The sequence below is a fragment of the Phoca vitulina genome, unplaced genomic scaffold, assembly GCF_004348235.1.
Source record: "Phoca vitulina isolate PV1807 unplaced genomic scaffold, GSC_HSeal_1.0 scaffold56, whole genome shotgun sequence".
In the NCBI taxonomy this organism is placed as follows: domain Eukaryota; kingdom Metazoa; phylum Chordata; class Mammalia; order Carnivora; family Phocidae; genus Phoca; species Phoca vitulina.
The window spans coordinates 1,608,733-1,623,042 of NW_022589759.1; the positions used below are offsets into that span (position 1 = coordinate 1,608,733).

Below are 14,310 nucleotides of genomic sequence, written 5' to 3' on the forward strand. Positions count from 1 at the left end.
TAGGATCACAAACCAAGAGAACCATCAGTTCCGCTAGGAAACTTGGCCGTTTCCCCACCCATCTCTTCTGACACTGCAGCCAGGGAAGGTGTGAGAGCGCCGCTGCGTGAAGAGGCCACCGCGGGAAAGCAGGGGTGCTAACATGGAGAGACGAGACCTCCCCCTGCGTGGCTGGGGTGTGAGAGGGACACCAGCTTTCTGTCAAGTGCGCTGCTAGGTCACGCCATGGCCGGGCCATCCCGGCTTCAAGATCGTGAGAGCATGAGCTTTATTTTGAAATGTCGAGATGTTTACATTCCGATCTCCGCGCACAGGAAGAGGTCCCCACAAAGGGGCAGCCAGCCCTGCCCTGCTTGCCAAAGGCCTGGAGCAGAGCAAGTAGCTAGCCCATCTGTGACTCACACACCCTGCCCCCTTCACGGGGAGCCTCTCCCGGCTGAGCTTCCCGAATCATGAGATCTGCATGAACATCAGGCGAGGCTCAGCAGCCCCGCCAAGATGGCCACGTTGCCCACTGGGGGCCGACTGGCGGCTGGGAGTACTGCTTAGGGGGTTTGAGGCTACGCCCCCAGCTTTAGCGAAGGACAGAAAACAAATCACCAATCTGATTTTTGCGACTAAGAATAAGCCACGAGGAAGCACTATCGTTTCTGAGAAACATCAGGGCTTTACGAGTGAAGAGATGGTGCCATGAGCACATGGCTCTGTAGACGCATGTTTCTGAACGTCAATCAGCTACTACTACGTTTAGCCTACGTAAAGAAAAACAAAATGGACGAGTGATCTAAATGCAGATGTGGGGGGACTTGCGGGGGCTGTCTCCAGGTCCTATCTGGAATGTCAAAACAGCTCCAACTTCCAGGGTATTTACTGATTTATCTACAAATACTTACTGGGCAATTCTAGGCCAGGCACTGGGTCTAATGCTGAGGATGTGAACCCTCCGTGAACCCCGTCTTCAGTACACCACACAGGGTGGGAAGACTTCCCTCCACCTGCTGCAGTAGAGCCACAAAGCAAGTAGGGGAAGGAGGAAGGAAGGACAGAGGAGTGACCCCATCTGTGCTGAGAACTGACGGGTAGGGGACATGTGTGTTGGGGGGGTGACAGAGGACACACAAGGCCACTGATGTGGCTACTCAGCAGTCCAAGAAGAACCAGGACTTACGGCGCTGAACCTTCCCCCGTTCCCTTACCACTCGCTGCTGGTTTCACTGTGAATACGTACAATCAGACCGAAGGTGGTGTCACCGACACCAAGCAGCATCTCCGGACCTAAGTATTTGAACAGGAGGATCCCTGTGAGCCCGCGGGGAAGGGTGGCAGCACCTGAGCCAGGAGGGGCTCGGGCCAGCGCGGCACCTGCTTCCCCGACCACCACGGACATGGCATGTGGGCCAGCGCAAGGGCTTAACTGCCAAAGATCGCCGCAGCCTTTCTCGGGAATAAGAAGTAACGTAACTGTGCTGGACAAGCTCCCCGTTTACACGGTATTTTTTTTTTAATGTTTTATTTATTTATTCATGAGAGTCACAGAGAGAGAGAGAGAGGCAGAGGGAGAAGCAGGCTCCCCACCGAGCAGGGAGCCTGATGCAGGACTCGATCCCAGGACCCTGGGATCATGACCTGAGCCGAAGGCAGACGCTTAACGACTGAGCCACCCAGGTGCCCCTACACGGTATTGTTAAAGCAGTGTAAACACTGGACAGGGGCTCAGTATTATTTCAGGAGATGCTGCTCCCCCCAAAAAGTACATTAGTCTAAAAATTAATTCCAAACAGTGAGTCCACATTTTGTCAAACCCATTCTGAGACGGTGTACCTGGAGTGCGCAGGACAAGGATGGATGACGGCCCCTAGCCCTGAGAACCAGCTTGCCACCCAGGCTGCCCCGGCCCCCTGCCTCAGGGAAGTGTCTTCCTCCACCAAAGCCCAGCTGTCCAGGCCATGAGGTCTCCTGCCGGCTCCACTGCCCCACGAACCAGACCCTTCAGCATGGGGGCTTCTGACAGCCACGTGCCTCTGCCAGGAGCACCTCACCTTGTCAAACCCCGTACGCTGCCCCTGGAGCTGACACAGTGACACACCAGGGAAAAGGCCATTCTTCCAAACGTCACCCGCTGGAGAGCCTCACAGTTCCAGGAACAAAGGAAACGCCAGCAAACGGACACTGAGACATTCCATTCATGTGGACGCAGAAGCCAAATGTGCAAATGCAAGTGCTTTCAACCTGATTCCCCAGGAAGGATAAAGTGATTTCATCTATGTGAAGGCAAAGTGTCAGTGAACAAACTGACAAGTGACCGTTAAACCTCATTGTCTTCACGTCAAAAATAATCATCAGTGAGCCGGGTCCCTGCCAAGGTGCTGCAGAACACGGAAGCACTATGTGAGCCAAGACGGTGTCCTCCCTCCGCTGACGACGCCCCAGCAGGAGCAGGGGAAACGGGAAACAGCGTCCGTGGACGCTGCAGGGCCATCCCCTCACCACGCCAACCAAGCAAGCTGGCTTCCACGTCCAGCTAGGGCCCTGCTCCGTGCTGACGCCGGCCTATAGACAGAAAGAGCCTGTCCCCCGTGCCAAGCACACGGGCTTCTGGAAATGTTACCAGAATCCTCTGGAGGATGAAAGATGTCAGTTCAAACTCTTTTTTTTTTTTTTTTTTAAAGATTTTATTTATTTATTTGAGAGAGAGAGAATGAGAGAGAGAGAGCACATGAGAGAAGGGCGGGTCAGAGGGAGAAGCAGACTCTCTGCCGAGCAGGGAGCCCGATGCGGGACTCGATCCAGGGACTCCAGGATCATGACCTGAGCCGAAGGCAGTCGCTTAACCAACTGAGCCACCCAGGCGCCCATCAGTTCAAACTCCTATAGTATTATTTCAGGAGATGCTGCTCCCCCCAAAAAGTACATTAGTCTAAAAATTAACTTTCCTTAGCCTCCATCTCCTTATCACTCCTGAAAATCATGGTTTAAATTTCTCTGGTAATGTGGGAAATTATCCAGAAATTTTACTCCAATGAAGCACTTCAAAATTTTACAAGGCATTTTCTGACCTGTTTACAACTGATTCATCCCTAGATGCCCTGTGAGTGACAGGTGCGTGCTCATCTCCAGAGCAAGAAGTCAAGCAAGGACAAGAACCACAGCCTGAGTAACGGTGACCAACAAAGAGATGAAAAATCCTTGCCGTGGAAGTGGGGGACCCGTCCCAGAGGGAGAGGGGACCAGGGCTCCCGCCATCGCCATCTGCGGTCTGGCGGGAGACGGACGGGCGGTGCCTCCACGACCCCGAGGCAAGAGGACAGGACCGCCAGAGACACTCAGGCGCCTGTCCCGCACGGGCTCGTGGGGCTGACCTGCCGGTTCAGGCCTGCGCCCCTTGGACGGACTCAGCCCTAACTCACTTCCAACCTGGGAGCAAGAACCCAGGCTGGCCTCCAGCTTCTCACCAGCGACAATGAATCATGTCTTTTAAGTGGGAAACAAGTTGAAACACCTTCTCACATAGATATTTGAGAAATTCACCTTTTGACCATTCAGAAAGCATGTATTTATTTTACTAAAATAGCTTGGTCAGTTTGGGCATCTGACACAACAGACAGACTCTACTGGCCTTATTTAAAAACTACCAGATTGTAAGAAAAATAAACTTACCTTCTACTCCAATTATTTAAACCTTCAATGAAATTAACTAGCACTTCTGAAAACCTTAAGAAAGACCCTTCAGCAGTAACTTGAGTTTTCTTACCCTGGAAACCCTTTCGTACAACTATCCGTTCTGAGGGTCTATTTCAGCGCCGGGAAGATGACAGGAGCAGGGGAGAGCAGCAAGACGGCAGCGGCAGGCAGGCGACAGTAAACGGAGAAGGGCCACCGGCGTCCTACGCCCCCTCAGCACTCGCTGGCGCACACGGAGGCAAATGTGCCCGAGACCACAACGCGCAATCCCTCGGACAGCGGCAGGCCCGGGGCCCAGGCTCGCACAAATCTCTCTTCCCAGACAGCACGGACTCAGCACCAACCGTGCGCCACAACTTCACAGGCCGAACTACAGCTCGGGGGCTCCCTGCTCAGCCGCCTCCGTCCAGGGGCGTCACGACTCACACCGCTGCCGCACATACCTGTGCGTGACCTCGGAGTGGCAAGGGGGACGGTCTAGCAGGTTAGCAGCTACTCCAGACGCCATGTCACTCCAACCAAGCCTAGCTCACCGTCTCGCCTCTTTCCAAAGGATGACAAGGCTTTGCCCATGGGGTCCTACCCGACAGCCACCGGAAACGTCTCAGTCACGGCATCCCCTGTGTCCGTAGCTCCGAGGGAGGGAAGGGCTCCCTGGAACGTGCTGCTCAGACAGGCGTGTGGGTCCCACTCTGCTCCCAGGGGCCCCACACGCCCACTGCGCCGCCCATCACAGCATGTCTCTGCTGGCTGGTGCTGATGTTCCACGTACTCAGCTCTCCACAGTCGTGAGAGGTGAGCAGGGAACAAACCGAAAGAAGCCAACACTCTCTGACCCACTAGGGCTCCAGGCTGGTTCAAAGACTCGGAACACGGTGCCAGGTCCACAACACAGCAAACTTCACGGTCAAGCTCGTTCAAGGGCAGCTTCCGCCATCTCCGGGCAAGTCTTCAGAGAACAGATTCACGGGCATGACCGGTGTCAGGCTGTATTTTCCAACTATACCAAAAATTAACTTTCATCTGGCTTCCATAAAAGCTGCCCAAACTGTTGATCAATTTCAAAAGCAATATACTGCATAGAATGGGAGAAATGGCTCCCAACAGGAACGGTACTGCAGGGTAAATCCCTACAGAATTCACAGAGCGGGCAAACGTGGGCCAGCCCCTGGCAGCCTTCAGGCCTCATTACCTTACACGTGCATCGTGACTCAGTGTCTCTAGGCCCGGGACAAGGACTGACTACACCCGCAGATAAGGAATTTCTTCCACCTGAAGCAAAGAATAAGAATTCTGTGTATAGGAGCGCCTGGGTGGCTCAGTCGGTCGAGCATCCAACTCGGTTTTGGCTCAGGACATGATCTCAGGATTGTGAGATCGAGCCCCGCATCGGGCTCCGCGCTCAGCAAAGAATCTGCTTGAGTTTCTTTCTCCCTCTGCCTCTGCCCCTTCCCCTTTCCCTGCCCCACCCCCCCGCATGTGTCTGTGTATGCCCACACACGCGTGCACTCTCTCTCTCTTAAATAAATAAAATCTTAAAAAAAAAAAAAAGAATTCTGTGTGTAACACATGGAACAGTTTTTTTTTAAGATTTTATTTATTTATTAGAGAGAGAGAGAGCGCGTGCACGCGCACAAGCAGGCGGAGCAGCAGAGGCAGAGGGAGAAGCAGGCTCCCCGCTGAGCAGGGAGCCCGACGCGGGGCTCGATCCCAGGACCCTGGGACCGTGACCTGAGCCGAAGGAAGACGCTTCACCGATAGAGCCACCCAGGCGCCCCTATATATGGAACAGTTGACCGTTGTGCTACCTAGAATTATCTGTCCCATAAAAGAATCGTGTGCCAGGATACTCCAGGATCCTGGAGCCTATTCTGACATAAAAAGAAAGCAACACTTGTCACAACTTGTCAGCTGTGGCCATCTGCTAAACTTCTATGAACAGCACATACAGATGTTTCAAAAGAGTCTTCATCCCCACCACGAGTCAGTGGATATTTAACAAACACTTGGCGTGAGAAGAGGGGCCAGAAAGATCTAAAGAGAAGGGATAGCCACAGCAGGCCCCAAACAGTGCAAACGGCCACACACACAGAGGATGGCAGTGGGTGCCAGGCGGCCCCAACAGGTCATCCTTCCTGCAAAACCAGGGGTTCTATGATCATGTGAAACCGAACTGGAGAATTTCAAATCTGTGAAATTGACATTCCACAAACTACAAATTACAGAGATTTCAATTTAGAAATGGTACATTCTACCATTTTCTTTCAAAATGCTTTTTTGGAATGGACGATTTTTGGGGTTTTTTTGTTGTTGAGTGGGAAGTCAACAATTCTATTATAAAAATTTTTACCACAGACACTCAAACCTTTCTTAAAGTGAAAAAAAGATTCCACTCGCACATCCCTGAAGCAGTCTGTGTGTCGGCCATGAGCCCGAGTTCCCCGTGAGAGCTGGAAGACGGACACCACAGTCTCCCCGTGTCTGGACCCCACGATCCCATCCTGCCCCAGTCACCCCTACCCTCTGCACGTCTGACAGCAGTGGGGGCTGCAGTTTAACTTGGGTGCACAATTCTTCTGCTTCTACGTTCCTCTGCTATCCAAGCTCAGCAGCAGGCCCGGGACGTCCCCAGAGCCTCCAGATGAAAGCCCGGCACAGGCAACACCCTGACGTGGGCTCTGTGAGACCCTGGGCAGCAGCCTGTGCCCTCGGGGCTGATGCCACAGACGGGGCCGTGCCCCTCACGTGTCCCAACACACAGCCCGGCACGGCACCCAAGCTGAAGCCTTAAAAAGGACCAAGTAGAAAAAGTTGCCGGGAAGCCTCTGGGCGTTTGCCCCAATGCACCCTGGGCTCCGAAGCTCCAGGACCATGCTATGCTGTCCACTCTTGCTTTCAGAGGCTCTGGGGCCTGGTCACAGTCACAGAAGTTACCTTAGGAAATGTGTGGGATCAGCAGGAATACATGGGAGTTTCTTCCAAAATGGCATTAGATCCGTGTCCAGGCCCATCGCTGCACTGCGCTGCCCAGCTCTGACGTCGCCCGGAGACTTTTATTTATTTATTTATTAAAAAGATTTTATTTATTTATTTGACAGAGAGACACAGTGAGAGAGGGAACACAAGCAGGGGGAGTGGGAGAGGGAGAAGCAGGCTTCCCGCCGAGCAGGGAGCCCGATGCGGGGCTCGAACCCAGGACCCTGGGATCATGACCTGAGCCGAAGGCAGACGCTTAACGACTGAGCCACCCAGGCGCCCCCGGAGACTTTTATAACCTGAGTGCCAACCACCCCCTCCAGAGGCTCCAGGAGCCCAGTGCTCACGCCTCTCCTCTGGCCCTCACTCCGCGGGGCATCCAGCTCCCTGTGTCCCCCTCCTAAACCAGACCATTCCGGGAGCAAACATCACTAGCTTCTCGAGTCAAAGGATAAGGCCAGGAAGAAGTTGTGAACTTCTTCTCCATGGCCTGCGGAGAGGGGGTGGCGAGGACACGGGGGCCCATGGGCCAGGGGAACGAGGGGCTCTGACTGTGCCCACAGAGGGCAGCCCTTGGAATGAGCTGACCACGACTTTCCAAAACAGGCCCTGCCAGGCTGGCCGCCCCCGGCCCCGGATCACACAGGACTCTTACAACCTGGCACATTCTGACTGTGCCCCTTATTCACGCGTGTCGCCTGAAATGAGTGTGGACAACACTCGACCCTCAGACCGACCTAAAAAACCAGATGGCCCACCTTTCTGGGATTAGACACAGTTAGCTGTGTACCGCAGCCCGAAGAACCATGCTTATTTGGGAGTGATGTGACATCTGTAAGCTATGAACAGATTGATAATTTGGGGTTTTTAAAAGGGCAATTCAAGAGGGTTGAGTTACATATAGGATCATAAGGAAAAGGGAAAAAAACAAACGGTCTCTGGTACTGGAGCCAAGTCTTTTCCCCGCAACTCTAAGCACATTCCACAGAAACCACGTGAGCCCACCACCGACCGGGGGCAAGGCCACTGACTCAGGCCGGGCCGCCCTCCTTAGCGCGAGTCATCACGACCTTAAACGTGACTACAGCAAGAGGCCAAGGACATCCTCCTTGGGAAGCACGGGGCACAGACAGGGTGTCCGTCATCCGTGTCACATGCTGCCCCTTCCAGAACCCCATACCCGGCATCGCCTCGCAGACCGTCTCCCCTGACCTGTCGTGTTCTTCCACCAGCCTGTCTTCATCAACTTGGCTTTCACTGGGCATGAACCTGTCTGTAACCCCACTCTTTTCAGGAGCCCATTTATGATCACCAATAAAATGTTTTTTAATGATATGACAACATAAAGAATTTATGTTAGGGACGCCTGGGTGGCTCAGTCAGTGAAGCGTCTGCCTTCAGCTCAGGTCGTGATCCCAGGGTCCTGGGATGGAGCCCTGCGTCGGGCTCCCTGCTCAGCGGGGAGTGTGCTTGAGATTCTCTCTCCCTCTGCCCCTCCCCTCCCCCCACCACGTGCCCACTTGCTCTCTCTTAAAAAAATAAAAAAATTAAAAAATAAAGATATGGTGCCTTGCAGTAAATAATGGGACTCCAAACTGATATACACCAACACATCAATTCATGCAAACCATTTGGAATTCTTAAGAAATAACCACTTTGAATCCTGTGGTTTTTAAAACTGCAGGCACTTAAATACTTTTCTAAGAGCAATCTGTCTCCTCACAGCTCTGGGCCGTTATCAGGAATTCAGCAACTCCACGCAGCGCCGAGCCAACAGCCCTTTAGAGGTCTGCGTGTTAACAGAGCCTCTCTAATATGAACTAGCTGACCAGACAGTCTCTCCAGCTGAGCCCGTCATGGGGAGGCCGTGGCAGGGAAGGTGCTCACCCATCTCAGAGGAGGTTTTAACACGAGACGCCGCTACAGGTCGATGGTAAATCTGATAGACACACTGATGGTGAGCTTTCTCCCCAGCATGTCCCTACGTGGCAGCCACTTCACGAGGACCCCATCCGCCTCCGTGCCCTCGGGCGCCAACCACGGTCAGAAGTCAGACTGCTGGGGGAGCCCCTCCCGGGGCAGAGTCAGCAGAAAGCACACATCACAGCATGCTTTCTCCTAATGCAACGGTCAAGCAGAATGGTCCTCAATTATGATCTCTTCTTCAAAGTAAAATTCAGTATCAGAAAAATTTCTCTAGTTTGCCCCAATCCTTTTTTTTAAGGTTTTATTTATTTATTTGAGAGAGAGAGAGAGCACATGAGCAGGGCCAGAGGGAGAGGGAGAAGCAGGCTCCCCACTGAGCAGGGAGCCCGACGTGGGGCTCAATCCCAGGACCCCGGGACCATGACCTAAGCCACCCATGTTCCCCACGTTTGTCCCAATCCTAACAACAGGTACTGTCCATCAGTCATGTCAACGGACACAATCCCCTAGAGAGTAATGCTTCCCACAAAGTGTGTCAGCTCGTCAAGAACTCAAACTCAGATAAAAAGAAAATCTGTATTTTTTCTCCCAGATATTATAAGCTCGAAGTTTGATCTCTTTTTCTGTGTTCATTTAGCAGCATTCTGCAGTTTCCCCAAATGAAATATTTTTCACATTAATCACATCAAAGACACTTAAAAAGATGAAATATTTTGTTTTTAAGATAACCCGAGAAACTCCCAGAATCATCCAGTACTGCGCTCCTCAGCGGGTGCAGTTTAAACCAAACAAACATCAGGCCTTAAGTGGCTGGCCAGACCCGCATGGGTATCGACCCAGAATCCACGTGGACAGACAGAGCAATCAGTTCTCTGCAATCGCTGCAAGCACCATCTCTACCATGGACGTTAAATACCCAATAGCTGGGATCGGGGCATCCCTCTCGTCCTCAAATTTAATGTGTAAAAAAATGAAGCGATTCCACTCCCGGGTGCCTACCAAGAGAAACGAAAACACAGGTTCTCGCCAACCCCTGGACAGGCACGGTCATCACAGTGAGAAACTGGAAGCACCCCAAGTGTCCACCGACAGAGGAACATGGTCCATCCACACGATGGAGCAGGACCCGGCGATGGAAGGGGTGAAGGGCTGGCGCTCTCGCCACGCCCCCCCATGTGGGAAGTGCCTGCAACAGGTCATTCCAGAGACGGAAAGTGGACCAGTGGTTCCCAGAGACAATGGGCAGTGACTCTGGTGGGGCTTCTTTCCAGGGTGACAGAATGTTCTGGAATCAGACTGGATGATGTCTACACAACTGTGCGAACGTACTGAACACCACTGAATGGTACGCTTTACAATGGTCAACCTTAGGGTATTTAAATTAGATCTCAGTTTTAAAGAAAGGCTGTGCCTAAGCTCTGTTTCTCTCCCCGCTCCTGCTCTGCTGTCCCCATTCTAGCAAATTACGTCAGACGTGAGCAAAACTTTGAGAAAAACAGTTTTCAATGTTTCAGATATGGTAACTGGTCTAACAGGAAAATCTTTGCTCAGTAAATCTACATCATTGTCTTTAGGAATCTAAACAGCTCTTTTAATAAAAATCAACAACTCAGACCCAAAACCAGAAAACCTTAGAAGTTTACTAGAAAACGAAACCCAGGCTTTCGAAGTCGGTACCACAGCACTGAACACCTCTGTGCCCCCTCCTCCCGACGCTGTAGAAAGCCACGTGGGAAGCCTAAGTTGGCCCGTAAAGGCGGGACAAAGGTGCCAGGCACGTGAGGCCGGCTGTGCGGAGCAGGGCCAGTCGAGAGCAGACACCAGACCCTGGCAGGAGACGCAGGGGGACGGGAAGCCAGGTGTGGGTGAAACAGCCTCACGTCCAGGCATGGCCAAGTGGCTCCCTCTGCCTCTCGGGGGAGGCGAAACGATCCCCCCTGAGCACCTACGTCTGGCCCTCGGCAGAGACGTGGAGACACCTCTGGCCGAAGGCGGTGACCAGCTACCGGCTATGAAAGCACAACAGTCTGTCGTCAGAAGGCCTCCGGATTACGACTGACGGGCATGGACGTGGAAGGTCCCCGTGCCGCAGGGGAGGAAAGCTCCGGAAATCACACAGTGCCTATGTTCACACAGAAAAAGCCTGCAGGATTGACAGAGATCTCTGGACATGAAATGCCATGTTGTTCTCACTTTCTTCTATCACTTTTTAAAAACAGTAAACGGGGGCGCCTGGGTGGCTCAGTTGTTAAGCGTCTGCCTTCGGCTCAGGTCATGATCCCAGGGTCCTGGGATCGAGCCCCGGCATCGGGCTCCCTGCTCTGCGGGAAGCCTGCTTCTCCCTCTCCCACTCCCCCTGCTTGTGTTCCCTCTCTCGCTGTGTCTCTCTGTCAAATAAATAAATAAAATCTTGGGGAAAAAAAAAAGTCTTTAAAAAATAAAATAAAAATAAGAACAGTAAACATCTGCAGATCTTCCTCAACTTAGGATGGGGTTATGTCCCAAGAAACCTATCATAGCTTGAAAAATGTTCAGTCAAAAATTCATTTAATACCCCTAACCTACCAAGCATCTCACATGAGCCCGGCCCACCCTAGATGTGCTCAGAACATCCACGTTAGCCTACAGTTGGGCAAAATCACCTCACACAAAAAACACCGTGTGAGATAGCTCACGGAACGTACTGAATCCTGCGCTGAAAGCGACAAACAGGACGGCTGTGCGGGGGCTGCAGCATGGTGGTTGGGGTGGCGGCTGCTGGGAGCCCTGCTCCCCATCGTGAGGATCAGACTGCACACCACCAGCCCCGGGACAAGATCCAAATTGAAAATTCGAAGCACGTTTCGACCGAGCATGGATCACTTTGGCACCACTGCGGAAGATGACAAACCATGAAGTTGAACCATCAGAAGGCGAGGACTGTCTCGCTTTCCTAAGAAGTAGAAAAACAAGACAAAACACAAAACAGTACCTACTGCCATTCAGGCAAAGGAAAGAAGCTTTGCAGGCGCACCTTCCGAGTTGAGGGTGATGAGGGTGACGTTGTTGCCAATGTTCTGACTTCCTGACTGTCCACAGTTGGAAACGGAGTCGCTGGCCTCGGACCCGCTCTCTCCGTCCTCGTTGTGGCTGTCCTCTTGACCCGGCACCTTCACCACAATGGTGTTCTGCCGTCGCCCGGGCACCGCGCTGAGCGGGAGACAAAAACACCAGCCAATGTTGTGAGAGCACCACGACGGACACGCAGAGACTAGCACTGAGGTACTGCCGCGTTCTTCTCGCGCCTTCGTTTATCAGAGAAGCTAACTGTGCCCGGAGCGGCAGCTCACAAGGCTGCCCACACAGCTCTCTCTACTAAGATTGACAGCAACTGAACAGCCCGAAAGTCTGGGGTTGAAAGAAACCGTATGAAATTGAGAAGTTTACAAACACGTTTATATCGCAAAAGAAGTAAAATCACAACCCACTGGGACTCAAGGCCTAGAATGCAGCTCTCGGATCACAGAGGTGATCCTGCAAACTTGTGGCCATTTGAGTAACTTCCGAGGCTACGTCACAGGAAAGACCGGATTAAGAGGAAGTGGGAAGCGAGCCTGGAGACTCCCACTGACCCCATCCAGTCCACACTGTTAGACCTTCTGGAAGCGAGTCAGCTTTGTCAATGGCAGTTATCACTCCTAACTCTCCCCGCCGACAAAAAACACTGAAGTGGGTCTAAAAAGCCAGCCAAGAATTTCCTGGGGGATGTTCTCACACTCTAAGGGATCCTGACGTGGAGCATTAAGACCCTGCCAGAGAAACAACACACAAGCCAGCAGCTCCAAAAAGGGCTCAAACATCTGTGTGTATTACCTGGAGACATGCTACCTGGGACTTCCACGGCCCTCTCAACACCCCTGCACGGGGCCTGGTAGGCACGGGGAAAGGGGAAGAAACGCACTTTCCCTGTTTACAGAGACAAAACGCGCTTCCAACCCCGGCCGTGCCGCGGGGAGGGGGCTCCACCTTCTGAACTTGATTCCACAGCAGCCTGCCCAAGCTGACCTCGCTCCTGAACGCTCAGAGTCTGACACTGACCTCCAGCCGAGCCCTGCCTCGCCTCCACGGGCCAGATCTCCTCGGACAGCCTCTCCCCCCACACCTGACGCAGCGGGCCGTGCATGAGGCACAGCGGGCCCCCTCAAGACCGGGCTAGGACAATAAAGGAGACAGGACACAGCTGGGGGAGGAACACTCTGCAGAAAGGACTGAGAGAAAAGGCAAAACAGAACTACTCTGTGGACACACTGAAGGAAACAAGAGGCCAAAGAGCCCACTCCGGCACGTTCCCAGGAAAAGCTGAGCCCAGACCACCGCGCAGGGCCGCCCGCAGCGGACCTCACCATCACACGCTGCCTTTATGCTCTCCTATTTCTGACCAAGGTTACATTTACCATGTCTCCAAAGAAAAAGGTGGGAGAAAAACACCACCACCTTGAAATGCCCTCATCACTCAGCAAAGTTAAAAACGCCTGTCTGTTGACTTGACACGCTGCTACGGAGACAGACAGACGTGAGCACGGGGTGGTCAGGGAGGAGGACACGAGCCCCAGGGGCTACTGTGACAAGCTCCAGCCGTCTCCCGCTAAAGCACGTGGGCACCGGAAGGTCCAAGTGCCTCTCCCCTTGACGTGTCACCTTCTCCAGTTAGCACGTCGGGACGCGGGCCTGCAGCGCCGCTCGGCCCTCCCCTACCACAAACAACTGCGGGCAACGTTGACTGGTCCTCGAGGGGACTCATCACGGTGGCAGTGGTGGTGAAAGGTGGGGTTGGTGTTGTGGCTACTGACTTGCTAATGATATTTTCCAGGGAATCCGGTGCCCTGCTGCTCAAGGGGTCGTCCATCTTGGCTACAATGGCGTTCTGCCGATCATTGTTGAGTATTACTGTAGTCTGGGGGACGACGCTAGGGAACAAAAGAATCACAAAGAAAAAGAAGACCTTAAAACAACAACATTCATTTTAAGAGTACATAAGAGTAATTCAATACAGTCCGCTCCCCATGACCCCGCACTAAGGGAGGGGAGGTGGCCCCAAGCAGAAGTCACGTGTAAAGTTAATTGACAGTTTACACTGGGCAAAGAATAAACCGGAGGTGTTTTTCTTTCTTTCTTTTTTTCTTTTTAGGAGAGAGTTTACGTTTCCTCACTGCTGATATTCTCAGCTGAGCTGAGGCAGGAATATTTACACCTTTACACAGAAAGGAGCGAGAGGTCATGGGGTGTTACACAGTTAGTAAGGTTTCTGAAGTCCTATGTCTGCATGAAACACAGCTTCGTATTTGTACTCATTCCATCCCAAAGAATTCCTACATGGCAAATCGAGGCTTTCATAAGCACCGTACTCGTCAACATCATTCCACAAGGTGAGCTCTGGAAGGAAAGGGGCAAAACCACACAACATGCATCACCTGCGGCTTCTACCAGGGGAATGCAGGAACCACGAGAAAGGGCCTCGGCTCTTCGCTTTGAAGGAAAAGGATTATACAACAGACAGAGTCCCTACCCGCCCTGGACAGGTGGCACCCTGCCCGGGGACCCTCCGACAGGGGACCCTCTCACATGGGGACCCTCCGACACGGGGACCCTCCGACACGGGACCCTCCGACAGGGGACCCTCCGACAGGGGACCCTCCGACACGGGGACCCTCCGACACGGGGACCCTCCGACAGGGGACCCTCCGACAC

General features: G+C 52.9%; 1 protein-coding gene across 7 annotated transcripts in view; it reads right to left on the reverse strand.

Moving 5' to 3' along the window:
• Window positions 1–14,310, reverse strand: part of BANP (BTG3 associated nuclear protein) — a 110,400-nt gene that overhangs the window by 45,892 nt on the left and 50,198 nt on the right. For 5 of the 7 annotated variants that reach the window (XM_032389784.1, XM_032389785.1, XM_032389783.1 and 2 more), the window contains 2 exons: window positions 13,413–13,529; window positions 11,597–11,772 (listed from right to left, as the gene is read on the reverse strand). In XM_032389784.1, the coding sequence (XP_032245675.1) occupies window positions 11,597–11,772; window positions 13,413–13,529 (293 nt within the window). The remainder of the gene's footprint in view (window positions 1–11,596; window positions 11,773–13,412; window positions 13,530–14,310) is intronic. The other 2 variants (XM_032389788.1, XM_032389787.1) reach the window with 1 other exon arrangement.